Consider the following 23146-nt stretch of genomic DNA (forward strand, 5'->3'; position numbering starts at 1 on the left):
GTCCTGGAGGGCAGATAGTTTGCCCCTGGTGATGCGTTGTGCAGACCTCACTACCCTCTGGAGAGCCTTACGGTTGTGGACGGAGCAGTTGCCGTACCAGGCGGTGATACAGCCCGACAGGATGCTCTCGATTGTGCATCTGTAAAAGTTTGTGAGTGTTTTTGGTGACAAGCCAAATTTCTTCAGCCTCCTGAGGTTGAAGAGGCGCTGTTGCCCCTTCTTCACCACGCTGTCTGTGTGGGTGGACCATTTCAGTTTGTCCGTTATATGTACGCCGAGGAACTTAAAACTTTCCACCTTCTCCACTACTGTTCATGATTACAGAAGTGAGTACTACAGGGCGGTAGTCATTGTGACATGAAGCCTTAGAGTTCTTGGGGACAGGAAGGATGGTGCTCATCTTAAACATGTGGGGATTACAGACTGGGACAAGGAGAGGTTGAAAATGAATATGGGTGCCAGCTGTTCTGTGCATGCTCGGTGAACGCTCCCTGGAATCTGTATCTGTGTTAGGGTCTAATCCATTTATTTCAATTGACTGATTTCATCATATGAACTGTAACTGAGAACAATCTTAGAAATTGTTGCATGTTGCGTTTATATATATATATATTTTTTTTTTGCGTTTATATTTTTGTTCAGTATAATTCTTAGGTAAGTGGTGTGTGGTCAGCACCTCCTCAGTCCAAGACCCAGCTGGGTGACTACAGCAGGGACCATCTCCCACGCTAGCTAGCTGAGATCTGGCCTGGCTGGCCATTGTTGTTTGGAACTTTGGGGAGCAAAAAGGAAGAGGGAAATGTGCTAAGCATAGGCCCAAATAACACTCTTATCTATACCACCTGAAGACAGTGCCATGCGTGAGTAAAATAGCTATAAAAACAATCCTAATAAATCCTGACTTATTAGAGATGTGGCTGTGCTGTTCGGTAAAAAGAAGAACCTACTACAGTACACAAAGTGCATACTGTGGTAAGGTGTTGGGATGTATAAACTGAACTCCACAACCCTGTTTATCTTGCTTTGAACGGACACTGTGTTTCCCAGCTGTCAGCGGCCCACGGCCCATCAATCAAGACGCGACATGTCTGGCCCGATCCAGGGCTTGGAGGCATTCCTCGACCCTTCCTCCCCCCTACCCACCCCTCATCCCCTGCTAATCCCTATGAGGGCGTTGTCGGAGGGCCCTTATCAGATCCTCCTAGGTCTCCCCCAGGAGGAGCATCAAGGCCTTATCTACTCTGTGTAAACAGCCTCTGCCAAGCATTGTTTCACCCTTCTATTGTTGTAACATTGATTTGCTCTGAAGGATTGTTATTTTTTTGTAGCTGAGGGGGGAAGAGGAGGTGGTGGGGGGATTCGTAGGCCAGTTTGGCACAGCATGAGTCAGCGTAATTGCTGCTACGGAGGAGGATTGGCGGAACAAACCTGTGGCTTTGTTTTTTAATTTTTAATGTTATATTATGCAGTCATATGCCTGGCACCCCATAAATAACACAATTGTAGAAATGTGAGATTGTTCAGATGGAGGGAGCAAGCAAGGGGGTTTCTGCCTGTGTTGTGTTAAAAAAAACAGCAGCCACTGTTCCATCAGTGTGTTCCTCATCTGCACGTACACCATGGGTCTCAAGCCCTGCCAACCACTGCATACCTCACCTTACCTGCTGGTAAACAACGAACATAGTCCCAGGCATCCTGAAACATCCAAGCCCATCCCTTACTTTGTACAGTGTAGTACAATACAACGCTACAGGTTGCTTCTTCCCATTCAATCATATTGATCAGAGCTGGATAGAGTATGTCCAAGCAGCAAAGCATGTACCCAGTCAACCCCAGTCCTGAGATGTTAGCTAGCATCCCAATATCCCAGAGGAGTTCTTTCAAACGAAACAAATTATGCCATTTAGATGCCAATTCATTTATATTTTTGACAGCTATGTAAAAGTTAGCTCTTAAAGCCCCCATGCAGTCTTTACCTTTTAGATTAAAAAAAAAAAAATCATTACTGTATTTTTAAATCATCACTGTATGACTAATGAATCACTGTGTGTTTTTATTTAATGAAAATAATAATAATACAAATTATAATTTATTTCCATGAGCCTCCTTTGCCATTGAAATGCTCTGTCTGATCGTGTTGGTGTGTTGATACAAATGTAAATATATATATACAGTGCCTTGCGAAAGTATTCGGCCCCCTTGAACTTTGCGACCTTTTGCCACATTTCAGGCTTCAAACATAAAGATATAAAACTGTATTTTTTTGTGAAGAATCAACAACAAGTGGGACACAATCATGACGTGGAACGACATTTATTGGATATTTCAAACTTTTTTAACAAATCAAAAACTGAAAAATTGGGCGTGCAAAATTATTCAGCCCCTTTACTTTCAGTGCAGCAAACTCTCTCCAGAAGTTCAGTGAGGATCTCTGAATGAACCAATGTTGACCTAAATGACTAATGATAAATACAATCCACATGTGTGTAATCAAGTCTCCGTATAAATGCACCTGCACTGTGATAGTCTCAGAGGTCCGTTAAAAGCGCAGAGAGCATCATGAAGAACAAGGAACACACCAGGCAGGTCCGAGATACTGTTGTGAAGAAGTTTAAAGCCGGATTTGGATACAAAAAGATTTCCCAAGCTTTAAACATCCCAAGGAGCACTGTGCAAGCGATAATATTGAAATGGAAGGAGTATCAGACCACTGCAAATCTACCAAGACCTGGCCGTCCCTCTAAACGTTCAGCTCATACAAGGAGAAGACTGATCAGAGATGCAGCCAAGAGGCCCATGATCACTCTGGATGAACTGCAGAGATCTACAGCTGAGGTGGGAGACTCTGTCCATAGGACAACAATCAGTCTAAAATTGCACAAATCTGGCCTTTATGGAAGAGTGGCAAGAAGAAAGCCATTTCTTAAAGATATCCATAAAAAGTGGAGTTTAAAGTTTGCCACAAGCCACCTGGGAGACACACCAAACATGTGGAAGAAGGTGCTCTGGTCAGATGAAACCAAAATTGAACTTTTTGGCAACAATGCAAAACGTTATGTTTGGCGTAAAAGCAACACAGCTCATCACCCTGAACACACCATCCCCACTGTCAAACATGGTGGTGGCAGCATCATGGTTTGGGCCTGCTTTTCTTCAGCAGGGACAGGGAAGATGGTTCAAATTGATGGGAAGATGGATGGAGCCAAATACAGGACCATTCTGGAAGAAAACCTGATGGAGTCTGCAAAAGACCTGAGACTGGGACGGAGATTTGTCTTCCAACAAGACAATGATCCAAAACAAAGCAAAATCTACAATGGAATGGTTCAAAAATAAACATATCCAGGTGTTAGAATGGCCAAGTCAAAGTCCAGACCTGAATCCAATCGAGAATCTGTGGAAAGAACTGAAAACTGCTGTTCACAAATGCTCTCCATCCAACCTCACTGAGCTCGAGCTGTTTTGCAAGGAGGAATGGGAAAAAATTTCAGTCTCTCGATGTGCAAAACTGATAGAGACATACCCCAAGCGACTTACAGCTGTAATCGCATGTAACGACGTTCGTCTGTAGAAGGAGAAGCGGACCAAAAAGCAGCGTGGTGGTTATTCATGTTCTTTAATGGAAAACTGAACGATACATGAAATAACTCAAATCTACAAAACAACAAACGGAACGTGAAAACCTATACAGCCTATCCTGTGACAACAAACACAGTGACAGGAACAATCACCCACCAACACACAGTGAAACCCAGGCTACCTAAGTATGATTCTCAATCAGAGACAACTAATGACACCTGCCTCTGATTGAGAACCATACTAGGCCGAAAACATAGAAATGCCCCAAAACATAGAAAAACAAACATAGACTGCCCACCCAACTCACGCCCTGACCATACGAAATAAATACAAAACAACGGAAATAGAGGTCAGAACGTGACAGTACCCCCCCCCCCCCCAAAGATGCGGACTCCGGCCGCAAAACCTTGACCTATAGGGGAGGGTCTGGGTGGGCGTCTGTCCGCGGTGGCGGCTCTGGCGCGGGACGCGGACCCCACTTCACCATTGTCTTAGTCCGCCTTATTGTCCGCCTCCGTGGCTTACTCACCATGGTCACCCCTCTCAATGACCCCACTGGACAGAGGGGCTGCTTGGGACAGAGGGGCAGCTCGGGACAGAGGTGAAGCTGCTGCTCGGGACAGAGGGACAACTGCTCGGGACAGAGGGGCAATAGCAGCTCGGGACAGAGGGGCGATAGCAGCTCGGGACAGAGGGGCGATAGCAGCTCGGGACAGAGGGGCGATAGCAGCTCGGGGCAGAGGGGCAGCTGCTCGGGACAGAGGGGCGGCAGCTGCTCGGGACAGAGGGGCGGCAGCTGCTCGGGACAGAGGGGCGGCAGCTGCTCGGGACAGAGGGGCGGCAGCTGCTCGGGACAGAGGGGCGGCAGCTGCTCGGGACAGAGAGACAGCTGCTCGGGACAGAGGGACAGCTGCTCGGGCGGCCCCTGGCTGACTGACGGCACTGGCGGCCCCTGGCTTACTGGCGGCCCCTGGCTGACTGGCGGCACTGGCGGCCCCTGGCTTACTGGCGGCCCCTGGCTGACTGGCGGCACTGGCGGCCCCTGGCTGACTGGCGGCACTGGCGGCCCCTGGCTGACTGGCGGCACTGGCGGCCCCTGGCTGACTGGCGGCCCCTGGCTGACTGGCGGCCCCTGGCTGACCGGCGGCACTGGCGGCCCCTGGCTGACCGGCGGCACTGGCGGCTCCTGGCAGACGGGCGGCACTGGCGGCTCCTGGCAGACGGGCGGCACTGGCGGCTCCTGGCAGACGGGCGGCACTGACGGCGCTGGGCAGACAGGCGGCGCTGGGCAGACGGGCGGCACTGGCGGCGCTGGGCAGACGGGCGACACTGGCGGCGCTGGGCAGACGGGAGGCTCAGATGGCGCTGGGCAGACGGGAAGCTCAGATGGCGCTGGGCTGACGGGAAGCTCCGGCAACGCTGGGCTGAGTAGCTCTCGTAGCGCCGAACAGGCGGGAGACTCCGGCAGCGCCGAAGAAGAGGAAGGCCCTGGTAGCGCCGGAGAGGCGGGAGACTCCGACAGCGCTGGAGAGGAGGAAGGCTCCGGCAGCGCCGGAGAGGCGGGAGACTCCGGCAGCGGCGCCGGACAGGCGGGAGGCTCCGGCAGCGGCGCCGGACAGGCGGGAGGCTCCGGCAGCGGCGCCGGACAAGCGGGAGGCTCCGGCAGCGCTGGAGAGGAGGAAGCCCCTGTAAGGATGGGCCGGAGAGACAGCCTGGTACGGGGGGCTGCCACCGGAGGGCTGGTGCGTGGAGGTGGTGACGGATAGACCGGGCCGTGCAGGCGCACTGGAGCTCTTGAGCACCGAGCCTGCCCAACCTTACCCGGTTGAATGGTCCCGGTCGCCCTGCCAGTGCAGCGAGGTGGAATAGCCCGCACTGGGCTATGCAGGCGAACCGGGGACACCGTGCGCAAGGCTGGTGCCATGTAAGCCGGCCCAAGGAGACGCACTGGAGACCAGATGCGTAGAGCCGGCTTCATGGCACTTGGCTCGATGCCCACTCTAGCCCGGCCGATACGCGGAGCTGGAATGTACCGCACCGGGCTGTGCACCCGCACTGGGGACACCGTGCGCTCCACTGCATAACACGGTGCTTGCCCGGTCTCTCTAGCCCCCCGGTAACCACAGGAAGTTGGCTCAGGTCTCCTACCTGTCGTAGCCATACTCCCTGTTAGCCCCCCCCCAAGAAATTTTTGGGGCTGACTCCCGGGTTTCCTTGCCAACCGTGTTCCCTCATATCGCCGGCTCCTCTCTCCGGCTGCCTCTGCTCTCCTCGCTGCCTCCACCTGTTCCCATGGAAGGCGATCCTTTCCCGCCAGGATCTCCTCCCATGTGTAGCAACCCTTGCCGTCCAACACATCGTCCCAAGTCCATTCCTCCTTGTGCCGCTGTTGCTGTTGCTCCTGCTGCACCTGTCGCTTCTCCTGCTGCTGCTGTTGCTGCTGCCTCTGTTTACCACGCCGCTTGGTCCTTGGTGGGTGGGTGATTCTGTAACGACGTTCGTCTGTAGAAGGAGAAGCGGACCAAAAAGCAGCGTGGTGGTTATTCATGTTCTTTAATGGAAAACTGAACGATACATGAAATAACTAAAATCTACAAAACAACAAACGGAACGTGAAAACCTATACAGCCTATCCTGTGACAACAAACACAGTGACAGGAACAATCACCCACCAACACACAGTGAAACCCAGGCTACCTAAGTATGATTCTCAATCAGAGACAACTAATGACACCTGCCTCTGATTGAGAACCATACTAGGCCGAAAACATAGAAATGCCCCAAAACATAGAAAAACAAACATAGACTGCCCACCCAACTCACGCCCTGACCATACTAAATAAATACAAAACAACGGAAATAGAGGTCAGAACGTGACATCGCAGCAAAAGGTGGCGCTACAAAGTATTAACTTAAGGAGGCTGAATAATTTTGCACGCCCAATTTTTCAGTTTTTGATTTGTTAAAAAAGTTTGAAATATCCAATAAATGTCGTTCCACTTCATGATTGTGTCCCACTTGTTGTTGATTCTTCACAAAAAAATACAGTTTTATATCTTTATGTTTGAAGCCTGAAATGTGGCAAAAGGTCGCAAAGTTCAAGGGGGCCGAATACTTTCGCAAGGCACTGTACATACACAGCTAGAGCCTACCCAGCTTACCCTAGAAGGGATACAGCTTTTGTCAAATTGCCGTCAAAACTTTTCCTAACCTTAACCTATTTCACCTAACCTGATACGTTAATTCTCCTAACCTGCTGCATAAGTTATCTTAACCTGCTACGAAAAGTCAAATCTGACAAATGCTGTATCCCATTTAGTCAAAACCCACTTACCCATTCAAAGTACTTATGCAAATAAGATGCATATATAATATGATACATATATAAGATGACTGGTCATTGGTAAGATTGGGATTTCAGGATTTGGGTCAAGAACTCCATCCCACAGGTTGAAATTCCAGGATTTTTCATTCAAATAATTTTCACCGTTTCTGAGTGTTATTTCGACCTCATAGTGTGGAAATATCATTACAAAAATGTACAATCAAATGTGTAACTGCACTGCCCCTTAAAGCTCTACTGAGCCCCAAAGTAATAAACCAATGTGGTAATATATGAAAAGCATCTCTTCCTCAGTAGCCCAGTGTTAAACAGAAATATGATTCCATTCAAGGTATTGTGAAAGAGAGTTCACAATGTGAACATGAAGTGGAGATCACTTCCAATTCTTTACCTGAGTGAATATCTCCTCTTTATGCCAAATTGCAGTAATAAAACCTTTTACGGGTGTTTGAAATGTTCGACATCAGCTTGTGTTCCTCTCGACACACTGAAGACTCCCTGTCTACTCTTTTGAAAACTGATCACTTAATGAAAATGGCGTTTACTTCTTTAGTTGGAGGTGTTCTTGTCAAGTAGAAAACTCATTGGCTGTGTCTATGACGCATTCGTAAAATATAAATGCAAAATGCAACAATTTCAATGATTTTACTGAGTTACAGTTCATATAAAGAAATCAGTCAATAAAAATGTATTCAATAGGCCCTAATCTATGGATTTCTCATGACTGGGCAGGGGCGCAGCCATGGGTGGACCTGGGAGGGTATAGGCCCACCCACTTTGGTCTCAGATGACCCCGCAGGTGAAGAAGCTGGATGTGGAGGGCTGGCATGGTTACACGTGGTCTGTGGTTGTGAGGCCGGTTGGACATACTGCCAAATTCTCTAAAATGACATTGGAGGTGGCTTATGGTAGAGAAATTAACATGAAATTCTCTGGCAACAGCTCTGGTGGACATTCCTGCAGTCAGCATGCCAATTGCATGCTCCCTCAAAGAGAGAATTGGGATTTTTTATTTTAGCTCATGGTCAGGGAATACGGATAGAGAAAGTAACAATGCAGTGCTGGGTGGGGGGCAGGGGGCAGGGGCAGGGGCAGGGGCAGGGGGCAGTGTCAGGGAATACAGATAGAGAAAGTAACAATGCAGTGCTGGGTGGGGGCCAGGGAGCAGGGGGCAGGGAATACAAATAGAGAAAGTAACAATGTAGTGCTGGGTGGCAGGGGGCAGGGGGCCGGGGCAGGGAATACAGATAGAGAAAGTAACAATGTAGTGCTGGGTGGGGGGCAGGGGCAGGGGCAGGGAATACAGATAGAGAAAGTAACAATGCAGTGCTGGGTGGGGGGCAGGGGCAGGGGCAGGGGCAGGGAATACAAATAGAGAAAGTAACAATGTAGTGCTGGGTGGGTGGCAGGGGGCAGGGGGCAGGGTCAGGGGGCAGGGGGCAGGGTCAGGGAATACAAATAGAGAAAGTAACAATGCAGTGCTGGGTGGCAGGGGGCTGGGTCAGGGGGCAGGGGGCAGGGTCAGGGAATACAGATAGAGAAAGTAACAATGTAGTGCTGGGTGGCAGGGGCAGGGGGCAGGGGGCAGGGTCAGGGAATACAGATAGAGAAAGTAACAATGTAGTGCTGGGTGGGTGGGTGGGGGGCAGGGTCAGGGAATACAGGAAAGTAACAAATACAAATATAGAAAGTAACAATGTAGTGCTGGGTGGCAGGGGGCAGGGGGCAGGGTCAGGGAATACAGATAGAGAAAGTAACAATGTAGTGCTGGGTGGCAGGGGCAGGGGCAGGGGCAGGGGGCAGGGGGCAGGGGGCAGGGTCAGGGAATACAGATAGAGAAAGTAACAATGTAGTGCTGGGTGGGGGGCAGGGGCAGGGTCAGGGAATACAGATAGAGAAAGTAACAATGCAGTGCTGGGTGGGGGGCAGGGTCAGGGGGCAGCGGGCAGGGGGCAGGGGGCAGGGTCAGGGAATGCAGATAGAGAAAGTAACAATGTAGTGCTGGGTGGCAGGGGGCTGGGTCAGGGGGCAGGGGGCAGGGTCAGGGAATACAGATAGAGAAAGTAACAATGCAGTGCTGGGTGGGGGGCAGGGGCAGGGGGCAGGGCAGGGAATACAGATAGAGAAAGTAACAATGTAGTGCTGGGTGGGGGGCAGGGGGCAGGGGCAGGGGGCAGGGTCAGGGAATACGGATAGAGAAGGTAACAATGCAGTGCTGGGTGGGGGGCAGGGGGCAGGGTCAGGGAATACAGATAGAGAAAGTAACAATGTAGTTCTGGGTGGGGGGCAGGGGGCAGGGGGCAGGGGCAGGGAATACAGATAGAGAAAGTAACAATGTAGTTCTGGGTGGGGGTCAGGGGTCAGGGAAGTTGGCTGGAGTGGTATGGGCTATTTCTTTTAGACAGACATATTCATGACTCTCTGCTTCTCAGACAAATTATTTCCAATTGGCTTCAGAACAAAATAATGAGAAGTTTGCAAGATAGTGAGCTAGAGGGAACGTTCATTAAATTGTATTTTTTTTAGAGGACGAAACAGGGATATGGGGAAATGATCGACAGGTAGTTCGGGAATTGAAAAATGGGCCAAAGCTCCTGTTATCAGTAGGGGAAACATACTCCTGCTCAGACTGTCAACCAATGTCTCATTCCAAACAAAATGATTTTCAATTTAAAAAAACGTTTTGTTATTTGCCAGGTCGCATTGCAATTTATTACTAATCCAAGCTGCCATAAATAGTGTTTTTTTTCTCATTATAAAATCTTAAATGAGTTGTAAGAAGTTGTGTAAGTGAATAATGTGAATTCATACCTGTCTCTCTATATTTTTCCCTCTTCCCAGACATTGACGAGTGTTCTTTTGACCGGGCGTGTGACCATTCCTGCGTCAACTCCCCCGGCAGCTTCCAGTGCTTCTGTCATAAAGGCTATGTTCTCTACGGTCTGGCACATTGTGGAGGTAAGGTGACACTTATCCCCCCTCTCCAGGGCTCTGTACACTATTACTCACCCAGTCCACCACACTTCTCTAGACCGTTATCCCTCGTAACTTGAATATTCATTGGCATTACTTCATCTAGTTTCTATACCAGTTGTATTTTGTGTAGTCTGTTTGTATGGCTCCTTATTCCATATTGCTCATCAGATCAGTTAGTCTAATGCTGATGCAATTCCGAGTTGGAGGAAGACTGATTTAGCCTTGATTTTGTGACATGAGTAGTACACAGTAGCACCCATGGCTCCACCTGTTGCACTAAAACAAACAACTCTTATAAGAGGACGTGCTTGATGCTGTGGTAAAGTTAATCTATTCCAGTGTGGTAGAGGTTTTTTAGTTCCAGACGACAGGTGTGTGCTAGATCTGCAGGGTAGAGAGAGGGAGGGACCTGTTTGAGCACATCAGGCTGTTTCAGCGGTCCTTTGATGGTCTGTTTGTCACGGGTCTGAATCTGAAGCTGTCTCCAGAGACCTCTCAGCAGAGGGTCTCTCAGAGGAGGTGTAGGACATTGAGAGAGTGACAGAGAGAGACAGAGAGAGAGAGAAAGAGGCAGAGTGAGACAGAGAAAGAGGAGAGAGAGAATTCACAAAATGGGACGATCACCAAATTGAGACTCTGTTTGCAGAATTCTGCAAAAATATCCTCCATGTACAGCATAAAACACCAAATAATGCATGCAGAGCAGAATTAGGCTGATACCCACTAATGATCAAAATCCAGAAAAAGAGGCGTTAAATTCTACAACCACTTAAAAGGAAGCGATTCCCAAACCTTCCATAACAAAGCCATCACCTACAGAGAGATGAACCTGGAGAAGAGTCCACTAAGCAAGCTGGTCCTGGGGCTCTGTTCACAAACACAAACAGACCCCACAGAGCTCAAGGAGAGCAACACAATTAGACCCAAGCATACCATGAGAAAACAAAAAGATAATTACTTGACACATTGGGAATAATTTACAAAAAAACTGAGCAAACTAGAATGCTATTGGGCCCTAAACGGAGAGTAGACAGTGGCAGAATACCTGACCACTGTGACTGACCAAAACTTAAGGAAAGCTTTGACTATGTACAGACTCAGTGAGCATAGCCTTGCTATTGAGAAAGGCCGCCGTGGGCAAACCTGGCTCTCAAGAGAAGACAGGCTATGTGCTCACTGCCAACAAAATGAGATGGAATTTGAGCTGCACTTCCTAACCTCCTGCCCAATGTATGACCATTTTAGAGAGACATATTTCCCTCAGATTACACAAAAAATCTGAAACAAACCCAATTTTTATAAACTCCCATATCTATTCGGTGAAATACCACAGTGTGCCATCACAGCAGCAATATTTGTGACCTGTTGCCACAAGAAAAGGGCAACCAGTGAAGAACAAACACCATTGTAAATATAACCCATTTATGTTTATTTATTTTCCCTTTTGTACTTAACAATTTGCACATAATATGACATTAAAATGTCTTTATTCTTTTGGAACTTTTGTGAGTGTAATGTTTACTGTAAATTGTAATTGTTTATTTCACTTTTTTTATTATCTACTTTACTTGCTTTGGCAAAGTTAACATATGTTTTCCATGCCAATAAAGCCCTTAAATTGAAATTGAATTGAGAGAGACAGAGAGAGAGAGACAAAGAGAAATAGAGACAAAGAGAGAGCGACAGAGAGAGAGGAGGGAGAAAGAGACACAGAGAGAGAGAGAGAGAGACAGAGAGACAGACCATGTACACACACAAAACACATAGCTTTCCAATTATTTCTTATCCATTCTTGTTCGTTTTGACAGGTCTATCAATGCAGGAATGTTATGATAGAATATTTCCAGCACATGGAATGTAATATGTGTGAATGAGAGGGCAGAATAGTTGCCTGGCATAAGAGCTGTGTGTGTATTTGTGTGCCATTCTAGAAAAGTCCTACTGGTGATGAATGACTCTCCCTCCCTTTTCTAGTCTACACTGTCGGAACTGTTAGATAACCCTGAGATTTATGTTGCTTCCCCTGCACCTCCTCTTCCACAGCAGTAACCAAGGTTGTGTTATTCCCCACCGTAGTTTATCAGTTGAAATATAGCTGCCAAACACGCCAGAGACTGCTGCTCAGTGCTTAACAATGGACTCACCCTAAATAACCCCTATTAGGTCAGTGACCTGCTGTGGAGGCCTGTCATCACTGGCTTCAGCTGACGTGAGAGAGACTACCCTGACTGAGACATTAGGAAAACCACATGGTGGAGTTACATTGTGGCGTTAAAGTGAGAGAGGCATGTATTGAGGTGGTACGGTAGCTGTAGAGTAGATGTTACTGTCTGATTATTCCATCTGAATGAATCAATATGTTGTTTACATAAAACCAAGTTGATATTAGATATCATTAGAATACAACTTATATATGTGTTGAATTTGACTTGGTTACAATCACTTGATAAGCATTGAGTAGACTTAAACTTCTTAAGGCTAGGTGGGACACTAGCGCCCCATCTCGACAACATCCGGTGAAATTGCAGAGCACGAAATTCAAAATACAAAAAAATTGTTAAAATTAAACATTCATGAAAATACATGTGTCATACATCATTTAAAAGATTAACTTCTTGTTAATCCAGCCGCTTTGTCAGATTTCAAAAAGGCTTTACGGCGAAAGCATACCATGTGATTATCTGAGGACAGCGCCCTGCACATAAAATCTTTAAAAACATTTTCCTAACAAGCAGAGGCGTCACAAAAGTCAGAAATAGCAATAAAATAAATCACTTACCTTTGAAGATCTTCCTCTGTTTGGAACCCCAAGGGTCCCACCTACACAACAAATGGTAGTTTTGTTCGATAAAGTCCTTCTTTATATCCCCAAAAAGTCATTCCATTCGTTCAACATGCAGACAAAGCGATCCCAAAAGTTACCAATAAACTTTGTCCAAACAAGTCAAACAACGTTTCTAATCAATCCTCAGGTACCCTAATATGTAAAGAAATTATACAATTTAAGACGGAGAATAGTATGTCCAATACCGGAAATAAATAATGAAGTGCGCACCCTCATCCACGCGTGCCACAAGACTACAGTCCAAATGATAGCCACCTTGAAAAACGACAAATTCTAGCTCATTTAAATTAAAAAAACAAGCCTGAAATCCTTTCTAAAGACTGTTTACATCTAGTGGAAGCCAAAGGAACTGCAATCTGGGAGGATTTCCTTTAAATATCCCATAGACAAGTGTCTGAATAGGTGGTGACCTCAAAAAAAAGAATTCCGGATGGATTCTCCTTGGGTTTTTGCCAGCCATATCAGTTCTGTTATACTCACAGACATTATTTTAACAGTTTTAGAAACTTCGGAATGTGTCCTATCCAATACTACCAATATTACCGATATTTGCATATCCTAGCTTCTGGGCCTAAGCAACAGGCAGTTTACTTTGGGCACGTCAGTTATCCGAACTTCCGAATACCGCCCCCTAGGCCTAAGAAGTTTTTAAGAAGACAAGGTACCCCATTCTCTACAGACATGGTGCCCTCTGTTTACTGTTGACCTTCACAGTCAAACTGTGATTAGCCTATTCTACAGCCTCTCAGTCTCACTGGAGTCTGGGGCAGAAGAATGTGTGTCTGCGTGTCAGGGAGATGACAGGTATTGATGCCTATTGTAGAAAGCAAGAGCCGGCGGGTGAGCTAGCTCATTTTCATGTTTCTTTTCGTTCCCCCCTGGAGTTGGAGTAATGCCTTTGACACCAGCGGATGATATCATCCACAGACAATAATGATGCATGAGGTCAGCATTCATGTCAATCTGAATGTCTTTTTCTTCTCTCTCTTTGACTCTCCACTCTTATTCTCCAATCCCACATTGGCCTCTGGGATGAATGAGTTGATTTCTTCTTCTGAATCTCTCTCTCTCTCTCTCTGTCTCTCTCTCTCTCTCTCTCTCTCTTTCTCATTACAGTTTTTCTCAATTGCTAAAACACTAAAACCCATTGGCTGAACAAAGTTCTCAGTTGCCTGGACTCATTTAGCTAATTATGCAGTCTGTTGTCAATACCTTAAACCATTTCACATGATAAAACAGATCTCACTTAGACTTTTCAGCACAACTCTAAACACATTCTCATTCTCAAAACACATTCTGCACTCTAATGCACATGTCATCCATACTGGTAAACACAAGTGGCAACAATCAAATACAAATAGAGAACATATGTCATTGATTGAACACAACCACTCAAAATTGATTTAACCTGTTTCAAATGATGCGACACAACCAATATAAACCAGTTCAGAGAGCAAACAGGTTGTTGAAGGTGGGAAGGAGAAAGTCTGAGAATGGATACTGGTGTACAGTGCATTGTAGGCTGTATACTGTACAGTGGATGAATTGTATGGCCCTGAACATTGTGCTTTCCATTTATTAACAGTACTGACTGCTCAATAGATTTTGACTGGTTGCAGGTTCATATCAACAAAGAACAAGAATTACAGTATCACAGAGACAAAGGACAAGTTTGTGAGATGCAGGGTACAGTACTGTAAAAATAGGGGCACAAGGAGGAGGAAGAACAAAACACAAAATTGCAAAGAGCAAAGCAGAGTAGTAATTCCTGATCAGTTTTGAGCTACTATGATAGAACATGTTTTCGTTCATCAAAAGACAATGACGGAAAAATATGAATATTTTTTTAGATTCAAAATGTACTTCTCCCTGAGAATTGGATGTTTTGAACAATGTGTTTTCTATTTTTCGGTGTATTGTTTACTGACTGCTTGAGAGTGAATATAATTTTGATCACTTTGTTTAGGATTTGAGAGCAGTGTTTGATTTTGAACACAGGTAAAACTGTTTTGAGGCGAATGTTTCATTTTGCGGAGGAGTCAGAGGTTATGTAAATAGTGCTTGAAGATGAGGTTTTGCGTTTAATGTTTTCAGGAAATGGAGCAAGGTTTCAGAAATCGTGTTTTAGCAATTGAGAAAAACTCTAAATGGAGTTATTCAAGGTGAAGGTCAGATTTCTTCAGACAAGCAGCTTGACAGACAGATGCATCTCCTTTGCTTTGTGACAACACAACCCCAGCCAAACACTATTGATGAAGTCATCATCTTCATGGTGGGAGAGAGCAGTGGAGGCTTGCAGACTTTTTTATTCACGCTGAATAATCAAGCTAATCGATATTCTATCAGCAGGCCACATCATCAATCACTGTTATTATCTGTGTTTCTCTCCTGGTGTCCCTGTCACTAAGCTTGGCTTGGCCCAGCACCGAGCCACACCCCTTTGCCTTGTCCCCCTCATCCTCAGCACCAAGCCACACCACCCTTGCCTTGTCATTCTCAGCCCAGAGACACACCGTCTTGCCTTGTCCTCCTCATCCTCAGCCCAGAGACACACCACCTTGCCTTGTCCTCCTCATCCTCAGGCCCGAGCCACACCGCCTTGCCTTGTCCTCCTCATCCTCAGGCCCGGGCCACACCGCCTTGCCCTGTCCTCCTCATCCTCAGCACCGAGCCACACCACCTTGCCTTGTCCTCCTCATCCTCAGCCCAGAGACACACCACCTTGCCTTGTCCTCCTCATCCTCAGGCCCGGGCCACACCGCCTTGCCTTGTCCTCCTCATCCTCAGCACCGAGCCACACCACCTTGCCTTGTCCTCCTCAGCCCAGAGACACACCACCTTGCCTTGTCCTCCTCATCCTCAGCCCAGAGACACACCACCTTGCCTTGTCCTCCTCATCCTCAGGCCCGAGCCACACCGCCTTGCCTTGTCCTCCTCATCCTCAGGCCCGGGCCACACCGCCTTGCCTTGTCCTCCTCATCCTCAGCACCGAGCCACACCACCTTGCCTTGTCCTCCTCATCCTCAGCCCAGAGACACACCACCTTGCCTTGTCCTCCTCATCCTCAGGCCCGGGCCACACCGCCTTGCCTTGTCCTCCTCATCCTCAGCACCGAGCCACACCACCTTGCCTTGTCCTCCTCAGCCCAGAGACACACCACCTTGCCTTGTCCTCCTCATCCTCAGGCCCGAGCCACACCACCTTGCCTTGTCCTCCTCATCCTCAGGCCCGGGCCACACCGCCTTGCCTTGTCCTCCTCATCCTCAGCACCGAGCCACACCGCCTTGCCTTGTCCTCCTCATCCTCAGAACCGAGCCACACCGCCTTGCCTTGGTTTTGGTTTATGTGTGTTAAAAAGTTATTATCATTTACTCCTCTCTGGCTCTGTAAAGTCCCTCCAAGTGTTCTTCTTCCCAAAGAGAGAGAATTTTGGTGGGAAGAGAAGTTTCTGACCAAGGGGAAATGCAAAGCAGTGATATCACGTCCTGGATTCAAATGAGAAATCAGGCCTGTTTATAAAAACAGACATTCATATTTTGTAGACGTGATCACTGACAGTAGAACTGAGTTAGTGAGTGAGTGAGTGAGTGAGTGAGTGAGTGAGTGAGTGAGTGAGTGAGTGAGTGAGTGTGCATACAGTACCAGTCAAAAGTTTGGCCACACCTACTCATTCAAGGTTTTTTCTTAATTTTTACTATTTTCAACCCAATGGAGATGGTTTGAGATGAGTTGGGCCGCAGAGTGAAGGAAGGACAGCCAACAAGTGCTCAGCATATGTGGGAACTCCTTCAAGGCTGTTGGAATAGCATTCCAAACCCTTGAATGAGTAGGTGTGTCCAAACTTTTGACTGGTACTGTATGTCTATGTGTTTGATCTGTTGAATTGTTGCCTTGTGGATTTCCACTCATATGAGTGTTTTGGTAGCTGGGTCTAGACACAGGTAACTGTGATAATAAAAGTGTCTGGAACTCTATTGGAGGGATTTGACACCATCTTCCATGAGAAATTCCATTTTGTTGATGGTGGTGGAAAAAGCTGTCTCAGCTACCGCTCCAGAATCTCTCATTGGTGTTACAATTGGGTTGAGATCTGGTGACTGAGACACACACCCTTTATACCCCATTCTCATTTGAGACCCCTTTTGAGATATGTATTTCTTCTTGCCATGGTAGCCAAAATAATGAGCAACTGGGCATTTTTATACATAACCCTAAGCATTCTGGGATGTTTTAATTGCTTAATTAACTCAGCACTGGGTTTCAAAGTATTTTGTATCTCAAGTTTTTATCTCAAGTATTTACTGAAGTTTACCTGTACATGGTCATAACTGTCCATTTTCCTCTGCAGATATTGATGAGTGCAGTATAAACCGTGGTAGCTGTAAATACGGCTGTGTCAACACTCAGGGCAGCTATGAGTGTACTTGTCCAACTGGATACAAGCTGCACTGGAACAGGAAGGACTGCATTGGTATGTAACAACACCACCACCCGGTGGTCAGGACATAGAAACACACATTAAGGCTTGGTTCCAAAGTCATGGAAAGGATGTTGTAATTGATGAGTAGTGTATGATTGTGGTGTTGTTTTTATGTTCATCCAGAGCTGGTGAAATGTCTGCCTGGCCTAGCTCCCAAGACCACTCTGACCTGCAGTAAAACCGGCAAGAAAGAGAGCTGCTCCCTCACCTGCACCTCCAAGGCTCACTATCTGGCAGGTAGAGGCATCCATATACAATATCAGCGTTAATACACATTGTTACAGTTTCTATCTCAAATATTGTGTGCTATTGATTTAAATGACTTCTGACTGAAGCTGTAACGATATGTTGAATCATTTACAGAATCTGACAGCAGCTATACAGTGAGCTGTGGCATCCCCATCCTACGAGGCAAATCCCCAGCCAGGCTGAACACAAGCAGCAGTCCGAGCTGCATAGGTACAGTGTCCTACAGAGGCATTCTTAGGACTTAGGCAGAAGGTTGCAGATGTAGCTAGGGTTAGGGTTAGGGTTGCAGCTGGATCTAGAGTTAGGGTTAGGGGTTGTGGTCAGTATCAATGGGTTTGTATATTGTTCCTGTCTGTGCCACTGCATATATGCAACTGTTGTGGACGGAATGGTTATATTGTAGTGTGGTCCTCCTCTACACCCATCCACCTGCACTGTTCTGTTTGCCTGTAGAAACAGGGGCCCCTCCAGTGAAGCAGACCGCCTCTTTCAAGATCAAAGATGCCAAGTGCCACCTGCACCCCAAGCTGACAGGCAGGGCTGAGGACAGGGGCCGAGCGCTGGGGCCAGGTGAGGGGCCACATCTGGCCTACATTCCAGACCTTGGTAATGATGGCCTTACAAAAAAACTGACAATTCAACTACAGTGCATTTTTTTTTCTGTATGTCTCATATTCAGTGTGTGCATATTCAACAGCAAATGTGTAGGTAAGTGGGTCTCTGTGTATTTGCTACATAGTAACCCTCACTGTGATTATGTGCAATGAAGCCAGTAATCTGTCTAACATATGCTGCTAACAGACCAACGCTACCTCCCCACCCTTAACCCATGAAAGACCCAGCATTGATGTTGATACCCAGTAACTTACAATGTTGTTTTACAATAATGTGTCTCTAGGAAGTGGACAGCCCTGCAATAACTGCCTGGTTACGTTTGTCAACCTCAAATGTGACTCCTCCAAGAAGGCCAAAGGGCGTCGTGTCCGTAACCCCACCAACAAAGAAGTGACACGCATCACCCTGGAGCTCGAGGCGGAGGTCAAGCCAGGAGACACCACAGGTCAATCAGTACTGAGATTTACAAGATGTCTGCTTTGATATACCTCCCTGACACTGTGATTGACTGATTGATTCATTTTTCATTGCTTAATGAATTAATGTACTGTCCCTTCTCCCTCATAGGAAGCTGTAACCTGAGTTGCCTGCGCCAGCGCATGGAGAAGCAAGTGAAGACATACATCAAGGCCCTGAAGAAGTCGATCAACCAGGAGCGTTTCCTGATCCGCGTGGCTGGGCTGGAGTACGAGGTAGCCCAGAAGCTGCCCCAGGTCGCTTCAGGCCACGAGAACTGTGGTCCAGGACGGGAGAAGGACAGCGGACGCTGTGGTAAGAAAGACCAGTTTGGCAGCCATCTTTCTCTGTCACCAGTTACCATGCAGACCATGATTCTGTACGAAAATGTTATTATATCACAGATGGCATAAATGTTATTATATCACAGATGGCATAAACAGTCAAGACACTGTCGTGACACTGTCGTGACATAAATGTTATTATATCACAGATGGCATAAACAGTCAAGACACTGTCGTGACACAAACCATAAACTGACATAGGTTCTCAGGACTATTTATGACTTGTGTGTACTTATGTATTCCTATAGTCTCATGTACTGAATACAAAAACATCTCCAGAGCTGTGGTGTGCTAGTTAGTTTGGAGCAAGGAGTGTTTGGTGTCAGTGTGTGTACTGTACTCTCACCAGACCCCTCCTGGCTATTCTCTCAGTCAGATGTTTGCCAGGATCGTACTACCAAGGGGAACAGGAGCGCTGCATCCAGTGCCCACCTGGCACCTTTCAGGAGAGGGAGGGGCAGCTGGCCTGTGACCTGTGCCCTGGCAGTGATGGGCATGGACCTGCCGGGGCACGCAACATCTCCTCCTGTGCAGGTACATACACACCCCTGATGGCAGACTGCACTAATTATCCATTCATATGTCTGCATGTGCCAACATTGTAAAGTAACCTATAGTGAAGTGCAGCACAGGGTACTGTACATCTCTATTTGACTGAAAGTGTCTTGTTACTGTTGTCTACATCAAGGTCAGTGCCCTACTGGCTACTTCTCCAGTGATGGGTTTCAGCCATGCCAGCCATGCCCGTTTGGCTCCTACCAGCCTGACCTGGGACGGACCCTATGCTTTCCCTGCGGAGGGGGGCTGAGCACCAAACGGGAGGGGTCCAGCTCCTTCCATGACTGTGAGGTCAAAGGTCAGTTACGTCATATTATCCTGTGCCATCAATATTATTTCACCTCAGATTTGGTTTGTAAGTGTGCGTATGTGTGTGTCCCTCTCCTCTCTGCAGTTCAGTGCTCCCCTGGCCACTACTACAACACTACGGTACACCGCTGTGTTCGCTGCCCTCTGGGCAGCTACCAGACAGAGTTCAGACAGAACTACTGCATCACCTGTCCTGGTAACACCACTACAGACTTTGATGGGGCCACCAGTGTCTCTCAGTGCAAGAGTACGTTCCTGATTGTATAAACATGCTATTTGCATACAGAATGCATTTTCTGACAGAATCACTTTTTATTTTGGACTTTCAAAAATGTAGCCTTGAGCCTTAATTTGCATACCTTTTCTATGAATATTAAATTAAAAATCCAGGTTGCATAAACTACCCTAAAGGGAATTGGTCCACACGTAACAAATTTAATTATTTATCTATCTATTTATCTACCTAACCAAATAGAAATAGAAATAACGTGTGTGTGTGTGTGTGTGTGTGTGTGTGTGTGTGTGTGTGTGTGTGTGTGTGTGTGTGTGTGTGTGTGTGTGTGTGTGTGTGTGTGTGTGTGTGTGTGTGTGTGTGTGTGTGCGCGCGCATACATTAGACCGAGAATGCAGAGGAGAGATGGGAGAGTTCACAGGTTACATTGAGTCGCCCAACTACCCCGGAAACTACCCAGCTAATGTGGAATGTATCTGGATCATCAACCCACCCAACAAGCGCAAGATCCTCATGGTGGTGCCTGAGATCTTCCTGCCCTCAGAGGATGAGTGTGGAGACGTACTGGTTATGAGGAAGAACTGTAAGCACCTCTCATATAACCCAGAGCATGTGTTTAATACCATTCCATTCACTACATTCCAGGAGGAGCCGTCCTCCCATCACCAGCCTCCTCTCAACCCAGTGGGGTGTTCCACAACCACAATATTAATCCACTCTATAGAGATTGGATCTAGGTTTCAATAAACATTGAAAATTCTCAAACAACAAATGCTGTAATATACATAGTTCAATTTTAAGGTTTTAGTTTTTAAGGCGTCTACTTGAGAAGCTTTCAAGTTGAGGAAATTATCATAAGAGCAGATTGAGATTGAGTGCCTGCATACCCAATGTGCAAGTATTTTGTCAATCTTCTCTGTATCTCGTCTGTTCTTCCAGGGTCGGCCACATCCATCACCACCTATGAGACGTGTCAGACGTACGAGCGACCTATAGCCTTCACCGCCCGCTCCCGCAGACTCTGGATCAACTTCAAGTCCAATGAGGCTAACAGTGCCCGAGGCTTCCAGATCCCCTATGTCACCTATGACGGTAAACTCTCACCCACCACAGAAACCCACTGAGGAAACAGAGGGGGCAAGTCTTCAGATTCTGAGGTGTTTACTGTATCATGTGTTTTTGTGGATTCACAGAGGATTATGAACAGCTTGTAGAGGACATTGTCAGAGATGGAAGACTCTATGCCTCTGAAAACCATCAAGAAATCCTAAAGGTTAGTGTCTGCTGCTAAGATACATACTACTGCATCCCTCAGTGGGTCATGTTCATGTTCAAGTCAGGTATTGTCTGAATAAATACTTTTGTATACTTGAATACTTCTCAGTAAAGTGTGCTGTGTTGTTCTCTTCTTCCTATCAGGATAAAAAGCTGATTAAAACTCTCTTCGATGTGCTGGCCCACCCAAACAACTACTTCAAGTACACCACTCGGGAGTTCAGCGAGATGCTGCCGCACTCCTTCTTGCGCCTCATAAGCAGCAAAGTCTCCGCCTTCTTGCGACCATATAAGTAGTCTCCACATCAAACCCCGCCCCTGAAGGACCAGATCCCGCCCCCCTCTAACAGGCCAAACAACGAACTCTCACAGGACTTCTAACAAGTTGACAAAAATACCTATTTTTTTCTTCTATTTTTTCATACTGTAGGCTTTGACGACACACTTCACTATGCAGTCTCATACTCAATCTGTTTTGCAGTATTTAGTTGTATGCCATATTAATTTCTCCAAAACCATGCAGTATCTGAAGCCAACAAGTACAGTACAGGCTTTCTTGCCCATCTCTTCTTTCTGAATATTTATCACGACTCCAATATGTTTGTGTCATTGTATTTTTTGGTTTGTTGCTGTTGTCATTCGTGTTTCTATTATCACATAGCATAGATGGCCTTGTCTGTCATTTTCACAGCAATCCATAATTAGAAGGATATGTGTGCATTTCAGATGACGCATGTTGTCTGTTTGTTGACAAAATGGACAACGGTAGAGGCATTTATGTCAAACAGGAAGAAGGATGTAAGGGCAATATGTTTGTCACATTTGTTTTGAGCTGGAACAGGGTTATCGTAAACGTGCTTTAATAAATAGTCTTTCACTTGAATTCCAGCTTTAACCATGACAGGATGAGTCTGTTTTGATAAATGAATAACCTTTTGTATATCTATATCCTCCATAAGCAGTCCTCAAGGAGAAGGACCTGTCAGTTTCCTGTCATAGTTACATTCCACAACATTCAAAGCCTTACTATATCTGAGCTCTTAGAGCAACTTCTTGTTAAGGTATTACTGTTAAAACAGTTGTTCTATGTTTTCTTTCTTCTGTCCAGATTGTATAACTGTCTGTTGCCTACCTACAGATATTTTCTGTTAGTCTATATCCAAGTTAACTTATACAAAGTGTATAAATTGTAGTTTATTAAAAAAAAAATCCAGAAGGTGATGGACATTTTGGAAAAGAAATAGAAAACTAGATTTGTGAGAATCACAGATGAAAGTCAGAATAATGTATCTATGGTCCATGACTGGTGAGGAGAGAGACAGAATAATGTCTCTATGGTCCCTGACTGGTGAGGGAGAGACAGATAATTGTCTCTATGGTCCATGACTGGTGAGGGAGAGACAGATAAATGTCTCTATGGTCCATGACTGGTGAGGGAGAGACAGATAAATGTCTCTATGGTCCCTGACTGGTGAGGGAGAGACAGATAAATGTCTCTATGGTCCCTGACTGGTGAGGGAGAGACAGATAAATGTCTCAATGGTCCATGACTGGTGAGGGAGAGACAGATAAATGTCTCTATGGTCCGTGACTGGTGAGGGAGAGACAGATAAATGTCTCTATGGTCCATGACTGGGGAGGGAGAGACAGATTAATGTCTCTATGGTCCATGACTGGTGAGGGAGAGACAGATAAATGTCTCTATGGTCCATGACTAGTGAGTGAAACATAGATACATCTTAATTAAAGGGCAAGGTTCTGTGATACAGAAAACTTCTTTATTGGACACAACTGTGAGAGAGAGACAGAGAAATGTCTATGAGGGACATATGTTTGCTGCTTCTCTTAAAAAGGTCACTTTAATTCTTCAATTTCAAGTCGTCTT

At 46.4% G+C, this 23146-nt stretch overlaps 1 protein-coding gene across 2 annotated transcripts in view; it reads left to right on the forward strand.

Moving 5' to 3' along the window:
- The window catches only part of LOC139417306 (signal peptide, CUB and EGF-like domain-containing protein 3), a 118376-nt gene extending 95562 nt beyond the window's left edge, over positions 1-22814 (forward strand). Inside the window, exons 10-23 of one of the 2 annotated variants that reach the window (XM_071166571.1) lie at positions 9764-9880; positions 17092-17214; positions 17347-17460; positions 17587-17682; positions 17926-18078; positions 18371-18532; positions 18655-18858; positions 19260-19421; positions 19576-19743; positions 19840-20001; positions 20372-20569; positions 20926-21078; positions 21180-21259; positions 21406-22814. In XM_071166571.1, coding sequence (XP_071022672.1) covers positions 9764-9880; positions 17092-17214; positions 17347-17460; positions 17587-17682; positions 17926-18078; positions 18371-18532; positions 18655-18858; positions 19260-19421; positions 19576-19743; positions 19840-20001; positions 20372-20569; positions 20926-21078; positions 21180-21259; positions 21406-21558 — 2045 coding nt within the window. In that variant the 3' untranslated portion in view covers positions 21559-22814. The remainder of the gene's footprint in view (positions 1-9763; positions 9881-17091; positions 17215-17346; positions 17461-17586; positions 17683-17925; positions 18079-18370; positions 18533-18654; positions 18859-19259; positions 19422-19575; positions 19744-19839; positions 20002-20371; positions 20570-20925; positions 21079-21179; positions 21260-21405) is intronic. The other variant, XM_071166572.1, reaches the window with a different exon arrangement.
- Positions 22815-23146: the final 332 nt, after the last annotated feature.

Source organism: Oncorhynchus clarkii, chromosome 9 (genome assembly GCF_045791955.1).
Source record: "Oncorhynchus clarkii lewisi isolate Uvic-CL-2024 chromosome 9, UVic_Ocla_1.0, whole genome shotgun sequence".
NCBI classification, from domain to species: domain Eukaryota; kingdom Metazoa; phylum Chordata; class Actinopteri; order Salmoniformes; family Salmonidae; genus Oncorhynchus; species Oncorhynchus clarkii.